This window comes from Tyto alba, unplaced genomic scaffold, assembly GCF_018691265.1.
Source record: "Tyto alba isolate M040663 unplaced genomic scaffold, T.alba_DEE_v4.0 Super-Scaffold_16, whole genome shotgun sequence".
Taxonomy (NCBI): Eukaryota; Metazoa; Chordata; class Aves; order Strigiformes; family Tytonidae; genus Tyto; species Tyto alba.
In genome coordinates this window covers 34,654,439-34,680,977 of record NW_024881278.1, presented here as the reverse complement: position 1 = coordinate 34,680,977, position 26,539 = coordinate 34,654,439, and the positions used below count along the sequence as shown (strand labels likewise).

The 26,539-nt window shown below is 50.1% G+C and overlaps 1 protein-coding gene and 1 long non-coding RNA gene across 2 annotated transcripts in view; one reads left to right on the top strand and one right to left on the bottom strand.

The window, feature by feature from the left end:
- Positions 1–531: 531 nt before the first annotated feature.
- Positions 532–12,704, bottom strand: DSTN (destrin, actin depolymerizing factor). The gene is made up of 4 exons (XM_042789279.1): positions 12,560–12,704; positions 3,536–3,843; positions 3,226–3,302; positions 532–1,982 (listed from the first exon to the last, which is right to left on the bottom strand). Exons 1-4 carry the CDS (start codon positions 12,560–12,562, stop codon positions 1,873–1,875), a joined length of 498 nt encoding a protein of 165 aa, XP_042645213.1. The 5' UTR covers positions 12,563–12,704; the 3' UTR covers positions 532–1,872.
- Positions 12,705–18,662: 5,958 nt separating this feature from the next.
- LOC116961871 overlaps positions 18,663–26,539 on the top strand; it is an 85,691-nt gene continuing 77,814 nt past the window's right edge. Inside the window, exons 1-2 of the long non-coding RNA XR_004407180.2 lie at positions 18,663–18,758; positions 21,070–21,172. This is a non-coding gene — a long non-coding RNA (uncharacterized LOC116961871). The remainder of the gene's footprint in view (positions 18,759–21,069; positions 21,173–26,539) is intronic.

Sequence of the window (26,539 nt, the reverse complement as noted above, 5' to 3'; positions counted from 1 at the left end):
GCCCTCAGCGAAAGGGCTGAGCCACGCAGCACGGCCGGCCGGGCACCGGCCCTGCCCTCCCCGGCCCCACAGCTAACCCAGCGGGCACAGCACAGCCTTCTGCCCCTGCACAGCTGGCCACAGCTGGACACAGCAAGGGGCAGCCTGCGACTGCCTGGGGCTTCACCCCACGGCCCCCAGAGAGCCCCCTCAGTTCCCACAGGGAAAGCAGCACAAAATAACGGACAGGGGCCGGGTTTCTCCTGCTCTGACTGCAAACACATGTTTCCCCCCCGTGGAAAGGCAGGTCTGAAGCCGAGAAGGCACGACCAGGTGCTGCCAGGGAGCTAGAGCTCTCACCCAGGCGGGAGAGGGTGCAGGGCCACGCTTGGCAGACAGATGAACCTGCCTCCCCTCGGCTCCCCCTGCCTCCTCCAGCTCTTCCTCCCCGTCCTGTCTCCCCCGCAGCAGCACGGCAGAAGGCCGACCAGCTCCCGGCGTGCCCACCGCAGGAGGGCGAAGCCAGAGCCTGGAGAGGAATCAGTCACTGACCCAGGGCAGGGGAAACCCCATTTATTTAGGCTATTTGAATTTGGCACACACAGAACATATCACAGTAATGCACTGGAGGCTAAGGGTTTTGCTTTGTTTTGTGTTTTTTTTTTTTTTTTTTCTTCTTCTTTTTCTCTACAGACATACAGGAAAACTCTATGCAACTCCCATGTACACATTACACAAAGGAAACAGCTTTAATCAACCACTGGTGAAACATGGAAGCTTTTAAGATCTCTGTAGCTGGCACAGGAATGTTCTCTACCCCCCATACAAAAGGCATTTCAGGTCAAACTTTCTAGTAGGTGATATTTCCATGCATTTCTACAGAATTAAAGAAGCTAACAGACAAAAAGCCCAGATCAAGCCCTATTAGTCAGGCTGATTGGTTCCGAGTTAAATCAATAGTAATTATGGACAAATGGACCAAGTGACCGAAGACTGGGGGCTGAGAATACCACTTTTTAAGATGTGGTTCTTTCTCACTGCACTGCCCATAACTGGAGAGCTCCGATACAAGAATCTGCATTTTGTAAAAGCCTCAGAAGCATCTGATCCACTAGTAAGTGTGTAGTAGAGAAACTAAGGTAGTTCTAAATTAAACTATGTCAACAGAAAAGCAATTTTTATAGAATCACTCAGGCTGGAAGAGACCTCAAGACACTTCATAACAAGAAAATTGAACCTACAGAACAAGTGAACTTTTAAATATTATTACTTCACTATGAGTTTACAAGAGAGTGGATTAAGACTATTTATCCAGAAAAATGTGTCTATTTTATCTCTATTTAACTTCAGAATTAGCCTTTATTAGTACTGCTCTGCAACTGCAAGCACTAAGAATTTAACCCAGTTTTGGTGCCAACAGGTTGCTTTAGCCTAACTTTAACTACAGGTTTTAAGTTTTGCATTAAACAGTTAAAGGGGAAAAGTTTTTGAGTTTGGCAATTTGGCCAGTAGCCTCAAAAAGACTGACTGAATTTTGCTTGTTACAATTTAGAAAAGCAAGAGCAGGAATCGGATTGTTCTCACCTCCCGCCCCCCCTTTCATCCCATGATACACTGCTGCATTGGACCAAAACATTTTGGAGACCTTTAGTGTTAATCCATCAGGGATAGTATTGGGCTGGACAACCAATGCAAATATTAATACACCAAGATAAATCCTTAGATTTGATTTATTTAGGGTCATTTGTACATACGAGCTACATCTCCAAAATCTACTTTATTCTACAAGACAGCTTCCCTACAGTTAGTGAAACCCTTGCCTAGAATGGTTGCTTTACATAACTGATATATTAAAACATGGAATGCTTGTAGAGTTGTGGCACTGTATGACATCTACACGGGACTTCCTTCAAAAGCTACGACTAGGGAGCCTCCTAGCTTCTCAGCAATGCAAGCTCGGTTGAGGTCCTCTGGCCCATTTGCTTGGCATTCATGCTTTATGCCTAAAAAGAGAGGCAAAACACTCAATAACACAGCGTTTCAACATGCTCGTAATTAAAGAAACATACTTGGTAGTAACAGTAGAAGAGGGGATCCTGTCACTCAAGCAGTTAAGTCTATGCCTTAGCTTAGGAATTTGGATGGTTTTCCCCTGATACGTCATAGGAAACATCTGGCTACACACCAAATATCAACCAGAAGTATCAGGGAGAAAGTTTTCACTAGATCAGTGCTCAGGCTGTTAGCCTTTTCATTGCAGGCTATCTCAGAAGCGAATCTCTCATTTCTAGTGCTGCCCTGGGTATGGCAGGTGAGGGAGCTACACACGAGCACACTAAGATGGCTGATTCAGCTCCCCCTGACTCCGGAGAGGTGGGTGAAGGAATCAGAATGAGGACCACAGATGCAGGAATCAACAACAGTTTCTATTTTTTTTTTGGAGGGCAGGGAACCCAACACAAGTCCGTCTTATGTGGAGAAAAGAATTTCCTCGGGATTTTTTTTTTTTTTTTCAACTTCCATGTGTGCAGGACAGAACAGTCTCCCTGGCTAGTTCCAATCCACTAGCAAGTTGTCCTGTGAAGGTTGGACAATGATCTTGTAGTCTTGCACGCTGCAAGATTTTGGCCCAGCACAGCATGAGGAACTGAAGCAGGGGGGCAGTGCTGTCTGGATACGAGCCATCGTAATGACCGACTTAGCATGAAATTTCTGAATGCTGCAGGAAGGTGTTTACTCTTTGGTTAACGGTGCCTGACAGACTGCACAGAACTTTTCTCCTCCACTTGGAGATGCAATGCCTTTTGAAATGAGTAATCACAACTGCATCTCTAAATCAGGTGAATTGTTAAGTAGTAGTAGTAGTACTACTACTACAGCACAGAAAGTTTATGAGATGGTGTATTTCAACAGACACAGGGCTGAAAGTCCTCTGCCACCGGCAGCTCTGCACAAAATCCAGCTCTGTGCTAAGAATATAACTGTTCCTAGCCTGTATGGTGCAGACGGGCTGCTCTGTCCAGTACAGCTCCAATGTCACACATTGCAAAACCTGAGCACAGTTCTAGTGGCTCTAAAATTCAGTCAGTGTAAGTTTTAGCCAGAGCTCATTTTAGCTGCGTCACAGGGCATTTCACCTGTGAAGTTCTCATCTCTCACTAGTATCTCAAGAAAAAAAAAAAAAAAAAAAAAAAAACAAACCAGTTAACCAACAGTTAAGCTAGAAGCGTTAGCTGTATTATGTACCTTGAAACTTCTTTTTGATTGCATCCTTGGAGCTTGCGTAGATCATCTTACTTTTGAGAGGTGCTTGTTCTGGTGCCCTAGTGGGATACACCAAAAAGAGTGCAATTAGTGACATTTATTACCCAGCCCAGACAGAAGCAGTATCCTACCAATGAGGGAAGCAACTCATGGCTCAGCGTGCAGGCACAAGGCTGCCCGGTGCACTTTAAGCCTGACATCTTGCCAGCCTGGGCAATACAAATACTCAGAGACCTCGCCCACAGTCCTTGGACTGCATGTTAGGAATGAGCGAGTTGGGGAGATGGCTTACCACAAGAAAAACATCAGCTCTTCTTTTTTGGATTCCTTGGTCTCAAAGCTTGCATCATACAAGGCATAACGGCAATCCTTCTCAGGAAGCATCTGCACAAAGTGCTTGAAAGGGTCGGTAACTGTCACACCGACATCTCCCACCAGAATCTCTTTGCCTTCTTCCACAATAATGCACTTTTTGTCTGGACTGAGGCAGAAGATGACAGCCTTCTTCCTCTTCTTAATTTCCTCAGGCGTAGAGCACTTCCGCACTTTCATGTCATAGAAGATACGGCATACCTCATCAGCAACTTGTACTCCAGATGCCTGCAAAGACAAGAGCAAAGACCTTGAGCATTACCACCGCAAATTCTCCCAACTACATTACTGCACTGCCTTAAATCTGAGGCTAGCAGGCAACCGACACTGGCAAATCACCAGTGGCCTGAGAGTCTCATCACAAAAGGCTGCAGGCCCTCTTTTCCCAGGCCAAGTAAAGAATCTGGAGTCTTGATGCTGCCCACAGCCAGCTGCCAAACCAAAACTATTCTGAAGAAGGCACAATCCTACTTACATTAGAACATTGTTTTGGGGTAGTTTTACATGCATGTCCACCCCTTGTCCTCAGAGATTCAGTTGCGGCAGATCCCCTGGCATTACAGCAGCTTAACTTTGTTACCCATTTCAGGCTGGCTAGACAATCAAGTCCATGAGGATCTTCTGTTCAAAATTTCCTAGCCGTTTCTAGCACGCTTGCTAGCAGTTTTAGGAACAGAGGTAAAATACGGCCAAATTCCACGCTTGATCTCTAAACCAAATCCATGTGACAAGAGATGTGGTGGAGTACGGGGGACTGGAGTGGTGCAGTTTTTAGCTGAACAAGCCAACTTTCAGCAGTTGCTCTGAATTCAGTGTTTTAAAGGCAGAACTTGCAAGTCTAGCTGTTAAAATATCTATTTCCCAGCAGCTCTCCCATGAGCTTTTAAAGCAAGCTGTCTTCCTTTACAACTCTATTCCCCCCCACCACCCCCAAAGTCTGATGGGAAGTTCTACTCACGTTGTGGCATCGCCCTCCCCTTGCTAGCTGTAGTAGGAGGTGCAGATACAGTACTACCAATCTAATGCTAAAGGTTGCTGCACAGAATAAAGAGGACAAGGTCTAGCGAGAACCACAAGAGGCTGATCTGCACTTTTAGTCTGCTGTTTTTTTGGGAATGGGGGTGTGTGTGGGAAAAAGGAAGTGGCAGGGTTGAAGCATTTGTATCTGAGTTTTGTTCTCAGAGTGCAGCAAAGTTGGAGAGCTTAAAAGCAGCTACACAACAGCAAATACTGCAAATATGGGAAGTCATACTGGGCAGTGGACTCTGCTGGAAGGACATCATGGCCAGAGCAGTAAAGACCAAACTGAAGCCCGTTCAACATGCTGTATGCAGTGTAAACAGTGAGATTCCTTTCTAATACCGTCTTCCCCGACTGGCTTTTGGTCTTTCAAATTCAAATGACATCTTCAGATATGTCAATGCATATCTCAGAAGGAAAATCATCCTCTTCCCTCTGCGTAAACTGACACACATCACTGTTACAAGCACAGTCAGCAGTACTAAACAGTCAGGTAGAGCATCATGTGAGACGTACCAACTGAAAAAGACTACAGGTTGTTCTTCATTTTGTTTTTCCTTAAGCTCAGCCACAAAACACATGCTTGATGAATTGATTAATTTTGTTTAATTTTGTGAGAAACATTGTGAGAGTGGAAGCGTTCTACAGAAGCAGCAGAGTTCTACTGCAAAATCAGGGAGATGAGCGGTGATGGGGAACTGCTTAGTGCTAGCTTGCAAACAGGCTGTCCTTGAGAGATGGTCATCAATCAGACAACTCCTTAACGTGCATTATTTTTAAAGCCTGGACCAATGCCTACCACGCAGAACCTCAGATGAGCCTGGATTCTCCTTTTTCTACCAACATCTCTCCTTCTGTAACTTCGAGTGGCTGGCATAGCTTTGCTAACCCAATGAAGAGAGGTGGCACTGCTGGCAGAATCTATTACCATGGAGTCTGGCATCTGTATCTCCCAAGTGATGGTCATGCAAAACCAGGGCAATCTCATAGAGCTGTGAGTCTGAGACAGCAGCTTTTCTCTAGCGTGGAGAACAGCACTCGTTAGGGTTTCCTCAAATACAAGGGAACCTCCCTCAAGATTTACAATGCATGGCTTGTCTGTGAGGGGTCATCTAACCAGAAACCCTTGCACTTCGGATAGGAGAACAGGGAATAAGACACTGTGCTTCAGCTGCCTGGCAGGCAGCCACCCCTCTGCATATCTCCAATAAGGTAAGGCAAGTAATCAGAGAAAGCCTATTCCAGGATAAATTTGAGCAAAAGTGCAAACATCAACTCAAAGTGACTCATTCCTCTGTCACCTCCTCCATATGGAGAGACTGCACTTTGTTAACGTGTGACTGAGAACTAATAAGGCATAAAGGTCTTTTTCCTCCTATTCCTGTGGCTGGTGTAGGCAAGAGCTCTCTGGGAAGACTCTAAGTAATACAAGGTTGCCCTAATAAAGCAGGCAGTGCAGCGACCAGAACTATTGCATCATTCACTAAAGACAAATCCACAGTGAACTCAAGACAACCTTCCCCCCCCCCCCCGTTTGTCTTCTAACAAATGGCACCTCAGTAACTGACAACAGGTGTTAAGACTTAGTCTTTAGTCACAAAAAACCCTCAAGGTTCTAAGCAGAAAATGCTTAGAAAGCCTGAAGTAGCATGGGAACGAGTCTAGTAATCACAGAAAAGTGGTTCGTGTCACCTGCCTTTACCTTCAGCAATTCTTGATCTTTGCTCCAAGACCACAGCGACTAGTTCCCCTGCACCAATTCCTGTTGCCAAGAAGTTAACTTTGGAAGAAGAGGTTAAATGTCAGCAGAGAGCGTAAGCAAGCAGCAGCAACAGAGTTGCAGGCCGATGCAGACTGTGCAGTCAAGAATATATGCTTGTGCTACTGCACAGCCAGAAACATGTCTCCAAGTGGGGAGACAAGTTGTTTCCTTATAAAGAAACTGAGCACTGCTGGCAAGTCAGTTCAGATTCCAAAAATGTTGAGACTATTTAGTCTGGAAACTCAAAATTCACTGTTAAACTGCAACTGATAACTGGGACTGACCAGGGGCTGAAGGGACAGTTTTAAGAACTCCATTTCTTAGCTTCCAAAGCAAAAGGCTGTTTGTAGCTGGTGCTACTCCTTTTCACAGCTGCTGTACAACCCCTGGATTCATTACACAGGCTGACATTAGGAGCCATTATATTGCTAGGGACAATGCAGATTTGTTCCATCTGAGAAAACCCTATGGCTGTGTCACAGTATGGGTTGAAATTAACCCATAAACGCCTGATGCAACTAATTGCTTCCAGAAAGGGGGATCTACTTTTGTAAATCCAGGGCTCCCTCTTCAACCCTGCACTTGCACCAGCCACAACTGGCTTTGTAAACATACTTGGAAAAAAACCCCAAACCCACGGCAGCTTTTGTTGTAAGGTGATTGCAACCATTATGTGTAGGGCAGCAAGAGGATGACTGTTAGGAGCACTGGAACAAGAAGAAATGCCACACTCAGAAATACATGTCCTCTGTCAATATTTTAACTGTGTGTCTGCTGATTTGCCCAGAAGAATAGCTGGTCAGAAGCCTCCACCCCGCCAGTAATGACAGAATAAATGTTTATCTGTTAGCCCAGATTTTCTCCCTTTGGCCCAGCATCACTTTGCTCAGAGGATTCAATACAGCACATTCATTATTTTGTGCCTTCTGGCTTGAACACTGCAGGGCTAAAACAGCTAGCCTGGTTCTGTTCCTTTTTCAGTATGAAAGCAGTTATCCAACTCTGGACTGGTACCTGGGTGGCTGTTGACTGAGCAGCCTATGTTGCAGGTACCTGGGGGATATGTGACCATCAGCTGGGGACATTTTGTTGTAGGGGACAGATCATCCCCCTAACAGGCAACACCAACTTAAAACGAGTCTTGGGATACAACTGCAGAGAAAAGACTACATTCAAGTAGTTTAACTGCCAGGCCAGTTAACCTTACTGAAACAAGGCAGCAGCGAGGAGGCAAGCTGCCTAATTATCAGATGCGAAAATGATGCCAGTACAGCACATTTGCAGAGACAGTCAGGCAAGAACGGACAAAGTTTCTCTGAGGAAATCAGCAAAAATGAGTTCTCTCCCAGTCCCTCCATGCAACTATTGCAAAGGCGGCACATCTCGCAGGCAGTGTCGCCATGGACGTTATTCTGGAGCACTTATACCAGTATCCTCATTGTATTTTCATATAGACTGCTGTAGGCACATGAGGTAATGGTTGCACTAAATGCCTTGTCAGCACGCGCTGCAGTAACACAGCGGCTCTTATTCCCCACACAAAGCCACCGTTCCTGCCTTAAGTGTAAAGCACTGCACAAGTCTTGTGAGAGCAGAATGCCATCCCTACAAAGGGCAGCCCAAAGAGAGAGCCTTCTGTCTAGCGGTCTTCCAACAGCAAGAGCCATCCCCAGCTGCCTCCACTAATAGCTTCCAACATTTTGCCTTCCATCGCCAAGTACTCTACAACTGAAATTTAATCTAAATGGAGGAAGACTGAAGAATAATCCAAAACGTTCTCAAGAAAAACCCCATATACAGAAAGCTATTTCAGGAGCGAGATATGTGCCAGATGCCTGATAAACTGGATTTGTAGCAAGCCTGCACTGAAATGCAACTCTGACACGATGAAATTTGCCTTCCCTTTTGTTGGGAACCACAGTGAACTCCACTATTTTCCTCGAATATTCAAAGTATTTTACCCAAGAAAAGTCTTTGTTCCCTCCTCAAGCGTAAGACAGCCAAGAAGACTTTAAAGTAACAACTTAGTCAATACTTAAAAACAAATTTAGTCCTTCAAACTTGTCTTGAGGCAAACTATATTACAGTGTGGGTTTCCTTTCCTGTGATCAGAACCTAAGAGCCCTCCATAGCAGTGCCTGTGCACGTGTTATCTGCACAGACATTTCCAGCACCAGTTCTTGACTTGTTTTGCCTAGGAACCACACACACACACATTATATATACCAGTATGGACCATCCACAGCTACTCAAGTGGAAACTTTAGCTTCTTGGAAAAGCATCATCAATTTTTCCAGAATTTGACACCAAGAACTTACTAAAGTATGCTTTCTTTCATTGCACAGGCAGATTCAAGAACACTGTGCTCCCATGTTGGCTAGTCACATTACTGCCATAGATTTGGTTCTCAGTTTTTTCAGCAAACACCTTGTTTCCTCTATGCTTGGCATATCCTTCTTACCCTATCTACCTTCAAAATCCCCTTCCGCTGCCAGAACTGCCTGTGTAACCATGTGGCATTTTCATCTGACTCAGTAATGTGTCATAGTACATCCCTCTGACAAATATTTTTTCAATTAAGCCTATTACCACCCAACTGTTCTGGGACAGTAGTCTTCACAAATCTGTCCCTTACACTGCCATGCAATACCCTGAGACATCATCAGCACCAAGACCTTGAAGGGAAAACTAAGCCAAGTTAGTTGTGAGAGCACCTAGCAGAAGGGGAAGGTCACATAGCCCGGCTGCAGCTAACAGGGGGGAGAATCAGACCTCTGAAAAGATGTCAGCTATAGCTGACAAGCTGGCTGAAAATGTGAGTGGTTAAATATACAAGTATCTTAAATACTGCTTTGCTTTTAATCTGTTATTTGAGCAGTCAAGAAAACCCATCTGATATTACCACCTCCACTTTATTGAATAGGAAGGGAGGCAAAGCGAGGAGTGACTAGTTTAACTTCACCTCAAAGACCAGCACCAGTTTGGGAACACCAGCAACTTCTCAAATCCCAAGAGGTCCATGTCCTCTGCTACCTACAGCCGGACAGACAGACCCCTCTGTTTACACCAGGCAGCCTATGCATCTGAAAGTCCAAAGCTTCAATTCAGATCTGAAGCATGACAGGAAACATAACTGCCTTTTTACTGCTGTTGTGTAACAGGCCATTATTTGCACACCATAAACCAGCAAGAAGTACAGACTTATTTGAGTATCACTTGGAGTCAGATCTTCCCAGCTAGACCCAAGCTTTTTACTTTGCATTATTTGGTATATATTTATTTTGGGTGGAGGGGAGAGGAATCAAAACTCTATTCAGGTTTGGTTTTTTTTTTTTTTTTTTCCCCTGCCAATAAGAAAGGTTATCAACTAGACAAGGAGAGATGAGTAAGAAAGTAATTAAAAAAAAAAGAAAAAAAGGCAGAAAAAAAAAAGTCTCCCCTGAATTCCTGGAGGTCACTTCCTTAGCTTTCAGCCAAAGAGGAAATCATCACCTTCTCCAAACTATCATGAAGTTCACTCCTGATACAATTATCAAGGGCTGCAGAACAAGCAATACCCACAAAAGGCAATCCTAGCAACATGGCTAAAAAACAGGAACTGTGGCAGCCAATAGCAGGGCAGAAGTTTTGAGTAGTACCCATTCCTGTGTTGAAACACATGTTTTTAAGGTAATGTGGGCGTAAGATGGTATGCAACGCGACTCTTGGAGGAAAGCAAAGCTTCTTAGAAACACATTCGGCACAGAAGTCAGCTATTGCAAGCCCAAGTGTCTTAAGAATTTTCTTGTGACCCTCCAGGCACCTACAGCAACCTAAAGCATAAGCCTCACCCTTAAAAGCAGGCTTTGAAGGCCTGCTCTGGGCATCCCAGATATTCATTCCTGAGGTATGCTTCCTGGAGATCGCCATGAATACCCCACAGTCAGGTGAGTGAAAGGGTCTGAACAGCTTTCCAGGCAAGTTGTGGCTGTCTGCAGGCTCTCCCGCATGAGATCGCTTAGGTCAGCCCTTGCTCCCAGCAGGAGCCTCTTGATAGCGATATTCTGACAAGGCAAGTAGGAACATGTCAGACACCCACACTACCAATTGTCATGAGGCTCTCATCTTGTGTATGAGGCATATGTACCTTGTAATTACACAGATTTGCGAACAGCATTGACTAACAACCAAGAAAAACAATTTGCATGGTCCTCCAAAGACCAGGGACTCATTTAATCCAGTAGCAAAGAAACCGAACCTTGTGGCAAGACACAAAAGCAGAAAATCCAATGCTCTTTTGATACCAAATTATGCCCTCCTGCTGGCATTACTGTACTTTGCCAGAAGGCCTACACTCTTTGCCCAAAAGCAAGCTCATTTGCAGCAACTGGAAAGCATCTTAAAAAAAGCCAACCCAGATCCTGTTCCAAAAAAGAAGATGACTATGAGAAATACTAGTTTTAACTGACTGGGGAATTCTCTAGTTCCGAAGCAGGATGAAGCCTGACACACTGAGTAGTCATTCTAAACTAGGTTTGCGTACTGCAGAGGTGGTAGCTAGCTTGTTCAGACAAGCCTATTTTAAACAAGAGCTGCAAGTCTTGCCAGGCTTTTAGCAGCTTCATCTGCAACTCCCATTACCTCTGCTCCACGCTGCAGACCAGACATGGATACTTCAACGAGGGTGCTGTAGAAGCAGGGAGATTAGTAGCACATCCTGCCTGCCAGATCTATACAGACTAAAAGTTTACTTACTGGATATACCACACATTAAAGAAATTAATGGTAAATACCATGGGAAAGCCTCCCTATTGAAGGCAAATAACATAGACAAGTGTGTCAGAACGCACAGATGTTTGTTGCTGCATAAATGCTTGTGCATGACAAGCGAAAACGGGACAGCAGTTAAAACTGGGTGGGTGAATAATTCAAGTGCATTTGTCAGTCTCAGTAGCCAGAGTTCAACGGGGATGCAAACTCTGAGCGTAGGGAAATCCACAAAAAATGAAGCAGAACAGCTGATTGGTCTATTCCTCCCCATTTATGAAAGGGGTCCCCTAGCATTTTTTTTTTTTTGAAAGCCAGAGAAAGCAGACAAGCCCTATTAAGCTTAAGGATTTCTACGCTTCCTGTTTCCAGCGTTTTATCTTAGACGCAACGTGTCCAGCATTGCACATCCTCAGAGCAGAGAAGCAAACCAAAAACCTCCCCAGCTCTCGCGGCGAACACCTTAAAATTTCAGCTGCTCTGAGCGGCCGCTGCAAAACCGCGTTCGTTCCGACCAGCGCTTTCCTTCCCCCCTCTTTTGTCTGCGACCAGGACTGCTGACTCCAGCCGGGCCCGATGAAGGGCGGCCCGGCGCCGAGAGGCCGCGCGGCGGGGCCCAGGCGGGCGGGGGACGGGTGCCCGTCTCCACCGCCCCGCTCGTCCGAGGCGCCGCCGCCGTTTTCTAGGCCAGGCCCGAAACCCCCTCGGCTTTGGGAAAACATGGCTCCCACCCCCCACCCCCCCCCCCCCCCGCGGCTTTTCCGTCCACGCGTGGAGTGGGAGGAGGGTGAACCCCCCCACAGCCGCGCCCTGCGGCACGGGGAGGGGCCGCCGCCGTCCCTGGGTACGTGTGTGTGTCCCCCCACCGCCCTTCCCGCCTCTCTCATTCTCCTCACCATCCCCCCCCACCCCCCCCCCCCGAGAAATGGACGCGCCTGCCCCCAGCGCCTGTGTGAGGCGCGGAACGTACCATCGCCTCACGGAGGACGGGGGGAAGGGGGAGGGGAGGACAGTTCCATCGCCTCACGGGGAGGGGAGAGGACACTTCCACCGCCTCAAGGGAGGGGGGGGGGGAAGAGGACAGTTCCATCGCCTCAAGATGGGGGGGGGGGAAGTAACCTTCCACCGCCTCATGGCGGGATGGGCGTGGGGGCGGGGGGGGGAAGGGAGGAGAATGGATCCACCGCCTCAAGTTTAAAGGCGAACGGAAAAGAGCGTGAGGAGAAGGAAAGCTGAGGGGGGGGGGGGGGAGAGCGCTGCTGCCGCGCCGCCGAGCACCGAGACGGGCAGGGCGCAGGCCGGGATGCGGCGCCGCCCGTTCCCCACCCCACCCCCACCCCCCTCCCCGGTTTTCCCCAGGGGATGAAGGCGGAGGGGGGAGGGGGGAGAAGAGCCCCCACCACCCCGGATCCCTACCATGGTGTCGGCGGGCGGCGGGGCGCGGTGCGGTGCGGCGGCCGGTCGCTCCCCTCAGACGGTTGGGCGCGGGCGGCGGAGCAGGGCGGGCAGCAGCGCGGGCGCGAGCCGGGCGGAAACGCTGCCGACGTCACGGCCGCCGCCCGCCCGCCTCGGAGGAGGAAGCGGTTGCTATGGTGGGAGCCCTGCGTGGCAACGCCCCGCCCCACCCCGATGGAGGTGGGGGCTGCCCAATCGGCAGGGGGAGCCGGAGGGTGATTGACCGCCGACCGGCCAATGGCAGGGCAGCGCTCAGCGAGGCGGGGCGGGACTAGTCAGCGGGAGGGCGGGGAGGTGCTGGGGGGGAGAGTGGGGGGGGCGGGTTGGGGGAGCGGCGAGGGGAAAAGGGCGGGCGGTGGGGGGCAAAGAAAGGATTTGGGGGGCTGGGGGTCAAAAGGGACGGGGGGTGTCGTGAGGGGGTCGGGGAGCGGTTGGGGTCCGTGGAGGGGTAGCGGTGTGAGCGCGGGGAAGGGGGCGGGCGGCCCGAAGAGCCGGGCGAGGAGGAAGCGCGGGGCTTTTCTTTCTTTCTTTCTTTTTTTTTTTTTTTTTTTTTTTTTTTTTTAATACCTACTTTGGTGCGATCTCAGTCAGGCACTCCTGATTGGCCCGGGCCGGCCGCGCTCGCCGGGCGCCGCAGGAAACCCTGTGCCTCGCTTCCCAGCAGCAGCAGCACCCCCAGCACCCCCCAGCGCCCCCAGCACCCCCAGCACCCCCAGCACCCCCCCTGCTGCCACCGGCATCTGCCTCAGGTGGCTGCAGCAACGAGCGATTTGCCCTCGGGACAGAGCTGACCCGCTGACAGAACGCCGCTGCTGAGGCCGGGGCTGCTCGGAGGAGCTGCCGTTGGTGTCTTTGCTGCGGTGCTGCTCGCTCTGAAACGCTACGAAAATGTTATTTCCCTGGGCAGCGAGGCTCGGGCTGTTTGTAACCAGATGGCAGGAGCACCCGCTAATGTTAAAAAGCGTACAGACACCCAGGTTCCGTTACTGGATCCTGACCGCAGTGATGTTCCCTGCACAAATCAGTGAGCAAAAAGCCCCCAGCACCAAGCCTATTTGCAGAGTCTTTCCCCCTGCTTGTAAGCAGAAAACAAAAGACTCGATGGCGTATTTTCAGGGCTGGAGGTGTGAGGCAGCAATACTTCATACCAGGTTACAGCTAGCATGAAGCTCCAATACCAAATGTGTGAGCCATACCTTGCAGTTTTCATCCATATTGCTGTTCTAGTTAAGGGTGGTGTTGTATTTTGATTATTTTTTTTTCTTCCCCTCGTGGCATGCTGCAGTAGATGCCCTTTATAGATGCTGTTATGCCTATTCAAATTAGGTAGAAGTTGCTGAAAGACCCCGTATTGAAGATGCATGTATTGAAAAAGCAGCCCTGTTGCGTTAGGCTCTTGGGTTGCTTGCACTGACCAGGGGTCCCTTTTGCAAGAGCATTTGCATCAGATTTGTGGTGAAACTAGCAAAAGACCTACGGCTACCACTTGGGCTTAAGTCAGGGTGGGGTGGGTAGTTCTTCCCTATGCTCTTTTCTGGTGGATTAGATCAAGGGATGCTTAAATTTGGACCAAAGTCTTAACTGACTTTGGAAGTAATAACAAGAATTGAGTAGGGACATGTTTGATTTTGTTGTTTTGCTTTTTTTTTTTTTTTTTAAAAAAAAACATATAATTCTAAGCCAAGTCAGATAAAATGCCTGTGTAATAGCAGAACTTAAGCCCGACAGATGGGTTTCTCTGATCCTGTCTCTGCCATGGCTGTTAGCTTGGTGGCATTGTATACGGCACAGTGCTGTGGCAGACCTCCATCTCGACCGGGGGCAGCTCTGCTTTTTAGCCTTAATTGCTGTGGGTTATTTGCCTGTTACTGTTCCAAGCTTGCTCTTCATACCTGGGTTTCGCTATGCAAGCGGGGGTACAGAAGTGATACATCCTGGGGAGGAGGGGAAGTGATGGTGTAAGGCCACGCGAATGGGGCTGGGGCTGTTTCAAGTCATACACTTATAAGGGAAAATGAGTTGGGACTGGCCTGTTGGCTCAGTCTGTTTTAAGAGGTCTTGCCACGTTTTTAGAACCACTGCGGCGGGCTGAGGAAGTGTAAGTAGTTAAAGGAGCCTCAGCAAGGAGAGGAGCTCCTTCGCCAGTAGAGTGAGGGAGATCTCTCTCACTTGTTTTTGTCTCATGGGAAGGATGTGTTGCTCTGGGCCGGGCACTTACCGGGAACCATGATGACTTTTTGAAAGGTTTAATTCCCCAAAAGACAAACCAGCATAGCCTGCCGAGGCATAAACACAGCGGTGTTTTGAGTGCACCAAGATGCACTGGCTAGCGTGTGGCTTACGATGGTACCAGCCTGCCTTAGCACAGGCGGCTGTGCACCCTGCGTGCTGTGCCAGCGTGGGCACTGGGAGCTGCCTGCTGCGCATCAGCAGCACGTATGTCACAGTTTGGGAACCCCCCGCTGTGTGTAAATCCTGTGCTGCAGCTTGTGCAGGGGAAAGGGAGTCTCTTTTGCCGGTCCTGTGCTGCTCCCTGACTCAACAGCCTGCTCCTCCCGTGCCTGTGACCTCTCGTGCCACCCCGGCTGAGGTTTATCTCAGAGAGGGCTTTTTTACGAGCTCCCTTTCCGTCAGTCCTGCCCGTTTGATGGGGCAGGGACGTGGGGCAGAGGATGAGGAAGTGGTGCCTTGTGGCTTGCTGCCACGTTGGCACTAACCTCATGGCTCACTGCCGCACTGATGCATGCCCTGTTATGGCCAACTGCTGTGGTGGTGTACCAGCAAGCAAGGGTAAAGCCTTCCAGGAGCCCAGACTCTTCCCTTCGCCCCCAGGGTTTCAGTGCAATACGGGGGCATTAGGAAGAAATAAATGAACGCTGTGGATTGACACGGCATTGTGGAGACTGAGGTCTTTTCACTAGCTTTGCTGCTTTTCAACACTGAATGAGCTTTGACCCTTTTTCCTAGTGTTAGTGCTATAAATAAGCTAGGCTGAAAGCTCCAGCTGGAAGTTTGGACAAACCCTCCCGAAAGGTGAATCCCCCTCCCTCTCTTCAGGCAAACGGTATTTGCAGTTGACCTGAAGCTTCCCCTCCCCGCCCCCAGTGTGTCCCCCAGCCATGGGGGAGCCCATGAAATCTCAGCAATCCTGCTGCTGGCGGTGACCACTTTGGCTCTGGTCTGAAGCACCAGGGTGGATCGCAGCTGACAAGCTTCTGCCTGGTGAAGGACCGCTTCAAACCCCAGCGTGGCCGATATAAAAAGTTGCCCACGGACTCCCATTTGTGAATGAGACCCTGCATCAACAGAAACCAAAGATCAATACCTCCACCTCACTGACTTTCTAGCATTTGAGCGGGTGACTACTTGCTTACTTTATATGCCTCAGCTATTTGAACTCCCCCTCCCGTCCTCCAAGCTACTGAGTCATTTCCTCCTCTAAAACCTTCCTTTTTTAGCCTTTCACTCTGAAGTATTTGGTGGCTGTTTTGAGCCGCCTGCTCCATGCCTTACTTAGGCAAACTCCTACATGACAGCCTTGCAAGCCTTGCTTTTGTACCATGGAAATTGGGCTTTTTTTTTCCCTAATACTTTCAGTTCTGAGGGGCAGGTCTAGCTACTGGCCATGCTCTTAAGCAAATTGCTGCTTTGCTGTTGGAGCAGACAATCGGCAAAGCAGCTGGTGAGCCGAGGCTGCTGCTGCTTATGCTAATTGCTGTTGTCTCCTTGCTAGCCCCCACTTCCCCCATCTGTCTTGCATCCACCTGCTGTCTTTTCATACCCTTTTGCCCTCATCTTGCAGTTGGAGCAGGGGTCGCAGAGGCTCCTCTTTGGCTGGCCAACCACCCTGCCAGCGCAGAGCACCTGGCCAGCAGGTTCAGGCCCTGCCTTGATGCAGCAGCCAAACGGGAGGTGGCCCCTTGTGCGAGGCCTGACGTGGTGATGGCCCTGAGATTTGGCCGTGGCTGAGGGATGATGCTGCTGCTGTAACCACACTAGCTGAGTGTGCCTGAAATGTAGTCCGTTTTTCTCAGGGCTTATGGAATATTGGCGCTGTGCTCTTGGCGTTGCAAGGCTCAGCAAAGATAATTTTAGACAGGAACAGAAAGTCTCTGTAAACCTTACAGTCACAGCTATTGCACTGGCAGAAACAAAGCCATGAGAAGCCCATTGCTGTGCATCGCTGAAACATTCTGCTTAGTAGATGCACTGGGGTAAAAATGTAAAGGGAAATCTGGGGGGAGAAGGAGAACCTAAAGGTATTTCGGGAAACTGCTGTGGTGTAGTCCATTTCTTTTCTGGAGAGATGGTGTGGCACAGCAGGCAGCATGCAGGGACCAGGAGCCCAGAGTGGGTCTGAACCCCTGCCCTGGCCTGTGGGGTGAGGCTGGGCAAGCTGTTCTTCCCCTTTACCTTAATTTCCCACTTGCAAAGTGTTAACATTGTTACTGCCTTTTCTGTAATGAAGTTTGAGATTTAGTGGAGATGGGAGCTGGATGTTGCTTATAAATACGTGCTATTTTTACGGTAATGAAAAGGCTGTCCTAAATTGCTAAGGATGAATGCCAGAACTTGTATTCTTTTTAATTTGCTCTCAACTTCCAAAGTTGCTGCAGTCCTTTTAATTTCCATATGGCAAAAACTCTGCAGGCCATGAACAACCGGAGCAAAATCTGACCCTGCTTGCTGCTGTAAGACCCGGCTAATTTTATCAGCCTCATCAGAATCCTTCTGGCTTGAGTCTGAATGGGGAAGGTAGCTCAATGCTTCATTACCCCTGGGGCATTTTTACCACTAGAAGGAGGAAGGAGGAGGAAATAACACAAGAAGGCAGCTCAGGAATGGAACAGCCCCACGTTAATTGTTAATTTAAATATGCAAGAATGTCATCAAGCTACTCTCCTACCCGGCTTTAATTTTTTTTTTTTTTCCCCTTTTTCTTCCCCCTTCACTTTTGTTGCTACTAAACTGCCTGTCCAAAGTACCTTGGATGATGAGAATGAAACACATCCTGCTCCAGAATCAGTTTAAGGACTAGCCGCTGCTGGCTGCTCGGCTCTTGCTGAAATCCTCAAAATAGGCAACGAGCAAGACTTAGAATGATGTGCTGGTTTCGCTGCGTGCACGTGAATTGGATCTTAAATCCCACATGGTCTGAGAAGGTAGGCTCATGCCGAGCACACTGAGGCCTTCAACTCCTCTTAACTACTGGGCAAAGTTTTAAGCAGCATCTCTGGTGTAACTCGAATGCTTTGCGGCATTCAGCGAGGTTACGCTCAGCTTTTGATGGGCTGTGTGTGCAAAACCTTTGGCAGAGGGGGAGGGCTGTGCCGAGAGAGGCTGCATGACTCTCCCAGCCGGGGGCAGGAAATCTGTGGTGAGCATGATGAAGTCTTGCTGCCTTCACAGGGTAACACCCTAACCTTTAGGCCATCTCTTCTCTGTGCCTCTAAGATGATAATGCTCCTACATCAAATGTGGCACGGCTGCATGAAGGGGGGAGGAAGCACTTCTGGCTTATGTGGGCTTTGTTCCAGGTGTGGAGGTGGTTGCTGCTGAGATCTATCTGCAATGCCATTAATAATCTTTTTCTTTCCTGACTAAATTAACCCCCTCTCCTCTCACACTGTGACCCAGACAGAAGGTGGTTGTAGCAGGTTGCCTTTTTTTATTATAAGGTTTGAGCTGAGCTGCATCAGAATAACAAAGAAGCCTTCCAGCAGCGTGTTGCTTCTGCAGGATGGCTTTTTCTTCCAGCTTGGGAACTGCAGGCCCGTTTGTGTTCGTTGGGGCTGTGATCACTTGTTGAACCTGTGTAGGTTTAGCTCTCAGGCATGGCGAGTGGTTGGCTCTTGTTCCCGGGGTGGTTAAAATTGGGAGTTTGTTATAAGGAGGACTTCTGAGGGTAAGATTAGATGGCATGTGAATTAGCCCTACCACATGTATCACCAATCATGCAAGGTGCTGTACAGGCGTAGACTGGAAAATCCCCACACTAATCTGCTTACTGACTAACCATAAGATAAGAAACGCATGGGGTAATGAAAAAGGAAGCAATGAGACCGTGTTAGTCAGCATGATGGGTGTTGATCAACAGCAGCCTGATGGCTGCGGAGGGTTTGCCAGAGGGTCATGACAGCCCCTTCAAAACTGACCAGAGGTACTGAAGCAGTACTGAATGATTTCGGGGAGCGTGGTGGTGGGCAAGGGGGGTGCTCTAAGAATTTCAGGTGGTTACTGGAGGCCTGAGTTGCAGAGAAGCAAGTGCTCCTTCCCAAAGCACAGCCCTGGCTGCTGTGACACTCGTGAGAAGCCACAGCGATGCCTGTGGAGCACAACTGGGGACACAACAGGACAAATCTCTGTCCCCAGCCTGGGACTGGGCTGGTCTAAGCTATGAGAGCTGGCCGGGCCAGCGGTGTTACGGGGAGAGCAAGCGCACCGGGTTGCGCTTGCTTATTTTTTTTTGCCTTCCGATGTATCAGGTAGCCTAAGAAAGGGTGTTGCTTTCCTGGTGAACCTGCCTCGCACATAGATAAACAGCACTCCTACCGCTTCTGCCACTTGAACTGGTCGAGGTGAGGTGGAGGAGTGGTAGGAGGATATTGCAGAGAGACAAATTGGAAAAGAGGAGGGTCTTGCTGTGTTTCCTGCACGTGTGCAGGCAGACAGCACGCAGCCACGGGTGGGAACCTCTGACAGTATCCCTGACCTCTCTCCTGTCTGTGCTGTGGGTGCCATCGGCCCGCAGGATGTGCTCTTTGTGCAGAGATCAACAACGGGGTCAAGGCTGGCTTGGTAGCTGGATCTCTGCTAGCCCTGATAGCTGGGCTGCCGTGAGCTATGTATTCCTGCCGGTCTTGTCCGAGGAGGTGGCTGTGGGCAGGTCTCCTCTGACAAACAGGGTAGTGTGAGGGAAGCAGCCCTTTCCCACTGCCCTCTCTAGCTCAGTTCGGCGCCCGGATCTGGGACGGTGGCCCGTGCTTGGTGTGCTGGCTCTCCTCCGGCACGTGGGGTGCAGAAGGGCTGGCTGGTCTGGTAGGATGAGCCAGCTGGGTGAGCCCGTGTGTCTCCACTCTGCAGCACCCAGCGGCGTCTTTCCGAGCTGCTGTACTGCTTGAGTAGCACGGCTCGGATCTCTGGATGTGTAGTCGTCACCCACCAAGCTGTACGTGGGTTCTGGGGTGACTACAGCTGCATTTCTGGGGGAGGCCAGCAAGCACGGGTTGCCAGTCGATGGTGTACGGGCTGAATCCGGCCTGCCGGAGCAACTTCTTCCTTGTGCAGGCTACCCTGCAATCCTTCCTAAGGGCTCTGACACTTCTGCTGGTTCAGAGACTTGAATGTGACCGAAATGCAACTCCTGGACAGTGCTTTCCCCGTCAGGTCCCCGTCACAGAAGTCCTTCTTCCCAACAGACGATGCTTCGCTCTCTCGGTGCTCAAAAAGCGGCTTCTGACCTTCACTGCAGCGCCGGGGGTCTCGCCTCCAGGCAGGCGGTTGATTTACCCTCCTCTCCCGGTTCCCAGGTGCAAAGTCAGCCTCACCCCAGTTCAAGGTGGAAGCGGCCTTGCAGCCGTGGGGTGGCCGGGCCCTGGGGCAAAGCGAGGGTGGTGTTTCCCTCTCCCTGCCGTTTTGAGGACAGGAGAGGGGAGGGCGGCTGTCCCCTGCCAGGGCAGCTGCCTGCTGCTGCCTGAAGGCAGGGCACCATCTGCTGGCATGACAGCAATTTGTCCACACATCCGCACAACAGCGATCCTCACTTTCTCACCCAGATATAAACTAGTATTTTCCAACTCTTCCCCCACCCTTTTTTTTTTTTTTTTTTTCTCTTTTTCTCTTTTGCAGCCTTAAGCCTCTCTGTGGCTTTCCCTACCTGTCTAATATTCTTGTTTCTCTCCAGCTTCTGCGACCACCTCTTGCAGGCTTAAGCGGACAAGCTTGGCCAGCTCTGGGTTGTTCCTGGAGCGTGGTACAGTTTCTCAGCCTGGGAAGGAGCATTACAGAGCTGCAGGGGGAACTGCCCAAGGACAGGCTCTGTCAGGGCCCGAGATGTGACAGCTTCGCTCCCATTAGAGCTGTCCTAGGTCAGATCAGAGGTCTGTCCAGCTTAGTATCCTCTCCCTGGCAGCAGGTGCCTGGGGAAGGGTGGATGAGGGCAGTGACCTGGCAGCAGATCAGTTAGATGGACTGCCAGCCTCCAGTGGGCAGGCAGGAACATCTTGAGTTTGACATCGTGCCTCTGTTTTGAATAACCTTCTGTGAATTTCATCCTTCTTGATTTCGAGTCATCACTATTTGAACCCGTGAAGAATCCTAGAGTTCACTACACCTCGTGGAGGGGCAGCGGGTTTCCTCCCTGGGCCAGGAGGTGGGAACAGCTCTGGGGTTGCTCAGGCATCGTTCATCGATGTGCTGGGGCACATGCCAGAAAGGCTTGGTGGTATGTCACTGCTGTCTCTCTTTTCCAGGTCTCTTGGAGGGACCAGGTATGCCAGATGTGTACAGATTGTGGATCTGCTCATCTTCAGGCGGAAAGGAGTGGTGGAACACAGCTGAGAACCAGGTGTCAAGGTGGGCCTTAAGGAGCAAGCCTTGTACGTGAGCTGCCTGTATGAAACGGGGCGCTTTGGCTCCCCCAAATCCCCTGAGACCCCAACTGCTTGAGAGATACTGGACACTTAAGATTGACTGTGTCCCTAAGAAGGCAGTGCCAAAAAATTGGTAGAGAAAAGTGGAAGCCTGTTGTTTTGTGAAAATCATGGCAGTCCAAGCTCTTTCTCACCCAAATTCTCTTGGGTTTTGGCTGGGTCTCGCTTCTGTTTTGGGGTCTCATGAAGCATGAATGGTGAGGGTTAAGGTGTTTCTCCTCTCGGCTGGCAGGTTACACAGCTGCTGCTGTTTCTCCAAGCAGACCAGTTTTACATGCTTCCCTTTTATTTCGCTGTTGGATTCCTGTGAGACATCTCATCAGCTTTCCCGTTCTCCCACTCGCATCTTGGATTCCCAGAGCAGTGTGGTCCCCTGTTTTCTTTGGACTGGAGCCACAGCAGCCCCTAGAAAACACTCATCTGGCTGGTTGCTGTCGCTTTTGCCATGTAACCAAATGCAGGTATCTTCCTGGCCTGTGAACGTGTGTCCCAGCGTAGCCTGTGTGCCTGGAGAAAGGGCTGCAGAGCCACGAGGGGCAGGCAGCGAGCTAGGGGTTGTGCCAGGACCTGCAACAGGCACCCCTGCACTAGAAAGCATCTTGTCCAGTGTTTAGGTCTGACTGCTCTCAGTTCTCTAGAAGAGGGCAGCACAGGACTGGTTTTCTGTTATGTTCCTGTGCCTACCACGTGAGCAGGGAAAAGCAGTGGGGCCACTGAAAGTCCAGCTTTGCAAATTCACATTTTGCCACCAGAGAGCTCTCATTCTTCACGCCAGTACGAGGGTGAGGAAACAGTGGCCAACCCAGCAAAAAAGTCCCTCAGTCTCAACCATATCCCAGCTCTTGTAGTAAGGGCTGCACTCCGTCATGCTTGCTCTGCCCTTTAACAAAAACAATATTCTTTTAGTGCTTGGATGAGTTTTGCCCTTTCATTGCAGGCTTCTTATGAAAGGCTGAATATTGAAGCTGAGGATACTGAGGCTGGCTAGTGAGAGAAAACACAGTGAGCAAGTGGAAATCTAGTAGCAGCAATGCAGTTTTCTCTGGTGGTTTTGGACAGTCTGGGTGATGGAATATCAGGGCTCGAGGGGGTCTGCCTGAAGCACACCCTTGCTGTGCTACAGAAGGACGTGGCACTTCTGCTTGAGTCTGTTACTTGTGCTTCTAGAGTGTTGGCACATGCAGTAGGTTTAGTTTTGTACCAATGTGAGTTTGTGATCACCAGTGATATCACTTTTCCTGTTTAATTGCAGGGTTGAAGCATTAACTCCTCCAGACAATGTAATTCCGGCCTTTTTCATCCACTCTCCTCCCTTCCGACGTCTGGCTTCTTTCCCTGCTCTTTACCTGGCAATTTCACAAACATGTTTTATCCTCCCACATTTCTGCTTTGCTGAGACCAGTCTTCCACACTTGGAGGAAAAGATGGGTACTTGGTTTAGTTCACTGAATCTGTGAAACTGATAACTGAAAAACTAGTCCTGGATGAGCAGTCTGAACGCTACAGTGAGTTTGGAAAAACGACTTGGCTCCCTTCTTTGGGGGCCAACGTGATGTTTTGCCTTCCTTCTGCACCTCTCCTCCCTGCCCCTTACCTGTGCTGAGAGCCTGAGGAAGCCCTGGCTTACCTGGAGCCTGTGAGATGTCAGCTAAGGGGCAGTTTGTGGCCACCCCCGTGGCATCTGGGTGGAGACGAATCTGCAAACTATCAGTCTCAGTTCCCTGCTCCAGCAGAGACTGAAGGGCCTGCCCTCGCAGCTGCTCTCAGTTTGCTCCATCTCCTCCATTGTTGTTCAGACACCCCTTTTCTGTGGTGCACTATACCTGCCAGAAATCCCACAGGAACTGAGGGTTGGGGAGCATAAGGCACTAGAGTTCAGAACAGTCACATCTCAGCAGATCTAGTCTCTCCTGTTCTGCTTTAGAGCCACTTTGACAAAGGACCTATCTGGCAGTGGTGCCTAAAGTCCACACCTCAGAAAAGCAGCAGTGGCCTCATATTTAAAAAAGCCCTTCCCTCTAGAGCCCCAGACCAGCAGGTGTTAGCTGTGCCAATGTGCCCCAACGACTGGCTCCTTCCCCCTCTCGCCTCCTTGGCTGGAGATGATGAGTGAGAGCCAAGTGGCTGCAGCTGTCGTGGTTCAACCCCGGCCAGCAGCCAGCCACCACGCAGCCGCTCACTGCCCCTGCCCTGCCCGGGGGATGGAGGAAGGAATTGGAGGGGCAAAGGGAGATTCACAGGTTGAGATAAAAACAGTTCAATAATTGAAATAGAATAAAACAATAACAGTCATATAAAGTACAAATGGGTAACGCACAATGCGGTTGCTCACCACCCACCGACTGGTACCCAGCCCGTTCCTGGCTAGCGATCCCGAAATACCAAGATCCCACAGCCGCAGTCCCAGAAGCCCCCCCTTTATATATACTGAGCATGATGTTACATAATACGGAATATTTCACTGGCCAGTTTGGGTCCGGTGCTCTGGCCGTGTTCCCTCCCAGCTCCTTGTACACCTGAGCACGAGCAGGACGTGGAGAGTTGGAGAGTCCTTGATTTCTTAGCAATAACTGAAAACATCAGAGTATTTTCAGCATTCTTCTCATACTAAATCCCATATTGAATCCAAAACACAGCACTGTTCTAGCTACTAAGAAGAAAAATTTATCCCAGCCCAAACCAGGACAGCAGCATGGGCCAAGAGGCAGTCCTGTTCAAAGCACTCTTGGGGAAGATGGTGCAGAATCATCAATCTCCCTTCTTCCCGCAGTGGCACACTGTGCCACAGCGCTGTTGTGCGAGTTTTTATTGCAATTTATTGTACTTTGAAAGGTTCTGGTGGAGACCTAGGCTTGTTTTTCACTGCTTGTCTTGCTTCTTGCTCAGAGTCCTGCAGGTTGTCTTGGGAGGTAGGTTCCCTGCAGGTTTCATTATGCTGAGCACTGATGTGCAGTCACAGGATAGGGGAAATGGGGATGGTAGGTAAAAGCTCACGTTACTCTAGAAAGCATGAGCTTCAAGGGAAGATGGAGGGAATTGGAAGGTTGCTTAGTTTAAGGAAGAGAGGACTAAAACAATCTCCAAACATATGTGAGGTCAGATGTGGAAAAGTGAGGTATTCTTTGTGTTCTTCTAGCTGAAGACAAGCTGTGTTAGTCTTAGATCTTAGCAAGGGACATCAGAAGAATGGGATCAGAAGAATGTTTCCAAAGGTGAGAAAACCAGTGGACTAGGTTACCTGGGAAAGAAATGAATGTCCTTTCTTGGAGGTTCTTAAAAAGCATCATCAAGAATGGTGTAATTTCCATCCGTGTGCTCAGCTGGTCTGTCAGAGCAAAGGATGTCCTCAGCAAAAGCTTTGTAGCATAGAGAGAGGAGAGTGGAAGCACACTGCCAGAGACCTGCCTGGCAAGTCCTCTCATCCTAGGCCTAGGGTCTTTCCCAGGATGGATTATCCTGGTTTGAGCCCAGAGGGCAACTGAGCACCATGCAGCTGTTACTCACCCCTTCCCCTCTCAGGAACGGGAAGGAGAAAATGAGGTAAAAGGCTCAGGAATCCGGATAAGGACAGGGAGGGGTGGCTCACCCATCACAGTCAGGGGCAAAAGACAGACTGGTTAGGGGAAGGAAAAAAAAAAAGAACATCACTTTAATTCAAACTGTAACAAAGACAACACTTAACAGACAAGGTGAGACAGTGGGAAGCGCCACCACATCCAAAAACACCTCCCCCCACCCCTCCCTTCTCCCCGGGCTCAGCTCTGCTCCCCATCTCTCCCCCTCCTCCCCCAGCAGCGCAGGGGCAGGGGATGGGGGTCACAGCCAGCTCGCCGCTCCCTCCTTCTGGGGAGCTGGGGGGAACGCCGCCCAGCCCTCCCCTGCTCCCCGGGGCTCCCCTCTCACTGCAGACAGGCCTCCAGGAACCTTCTCCAACATGAGTCCTCCCCACGGGCCCCAGCCGTTCCCCAGGCCCCCCCCCCCGGCGTGGTGCAGCCCTCCCAGCGCCGAACTACAACAGCGGGGGCTGCTTCTCCCCTCAGAGTCCCAGCCTCCTTTCAGCGCAGCCGCCTGTCCTGGCGTGGGCTCCTCCACAGGCTGCAGGTCGGCCTCTGCTCCACCGCAGACCTCCACGGGTGGCAGGGGGGTGGCCCTGCCGTCTCCCCACGGGATACGGGGGGGGCTCTGCTCCAGCGCACCTCCCCCCTTCCTTCTCCTTCCTTCCACTGCCCGGGGTGTTCGTCCTTCTCCCAACTCCTCCTCACCAGTCCCAACCCCCTCCCAGGTTCCCCTTCTTAAATATGTTATCGCAGAGGCACAACCACCATCGCTAATTGGCTCGGCCCTGGCCAGAGGCAGGACCGACTTGGAGCCGGGGGAGCTTCCAGAAGCTTCTCACAGGGGGCCACCGCTACAGCCCCCTCCCCTGCTACCAAAAACCCTGCCAGAGAAACCCGGCACATGGATCCACAAAGGTTGTGTGCAGTGTTCGCTGGAAACTGAGTCACATAGTGCCAGGGAAGAGAAGGAAGTCCTTCAAAATCCAGGTGATTACCAGGAGAATAATTTTACCCCAGGAAACCAAGGACACAGCTCAGGCACTTCTCACTCCAACCTGGCTTCCTTCTGACCCTGGCTGGAGTTAGCAGTTCAGAAACATTATCCTAGCCCAGGGAGACAAGCCTGTTCTGCAATGTTATCCCTCCTCTGGTCACGACCAGCTCTGGCTGCACTGGGCAGTAGCCTTATATCAAAGAATGCCCCAAGCTAGAAATAGGAGCTTGTAGCAGTCCTAAATACAGATCGGTCGTGCGTGTCCCTGTTCGCAAGAAGAGACAGCAGCACATCCAGGCAGTTTGCAAGAGGTCCCCAGGGCTTTGGTTTTGGGCGAGCTGGGCTAGGCAGGATTGCCAAGGCAAGCCAGAAGCTCTGCTTGTGCTCTCTGGCACACGCAGGGAGCTCTGCCTCGCTGAGAAGGAAACCAGCAGCACTGAACAGCCGGCTCTGAGACAGAGATCTCATACGCAAAACGCTCTCCCTCCCGCTGAGCTCCCCGCTCAGGGTGCAGAGCCTGATTCTCACTCTGGCATACAGGCATTTCAAACGGGGTGTGAATTAATGCTGGTGCCATATGCAGCGTCCTGTCTTTCTCCCAAGCAGTGTAAAGCATCTTTAACATGAATGAGAATTGGCTCCAGTGCTGTGGCAGCTGTGAAGTTTGTTCCACTTTTAGCTGAAATACATTGCATTTTGGCTGAGGCACTTTTGCCATCCAGATCTTCACTAGAAACTT

Coding starts and splice junctions, on each gene's coding strand:
- DSTN (XM_042789279.1), bottom strand. Junction 3,303..3,535: donor GAGCTGATGTTTTTCTTGTG/GTAAGCCATCTC, acceptor GTATCCCACTAG/GGCACCAGAACAAGCACCTC. Junction 1,983..3,225: donor AATCAAAAAGAAGTTTCAAG/GTACATAATACA, acceptor CTCTCTTTTTAG/GCATAAAGCATGAATGCCAA.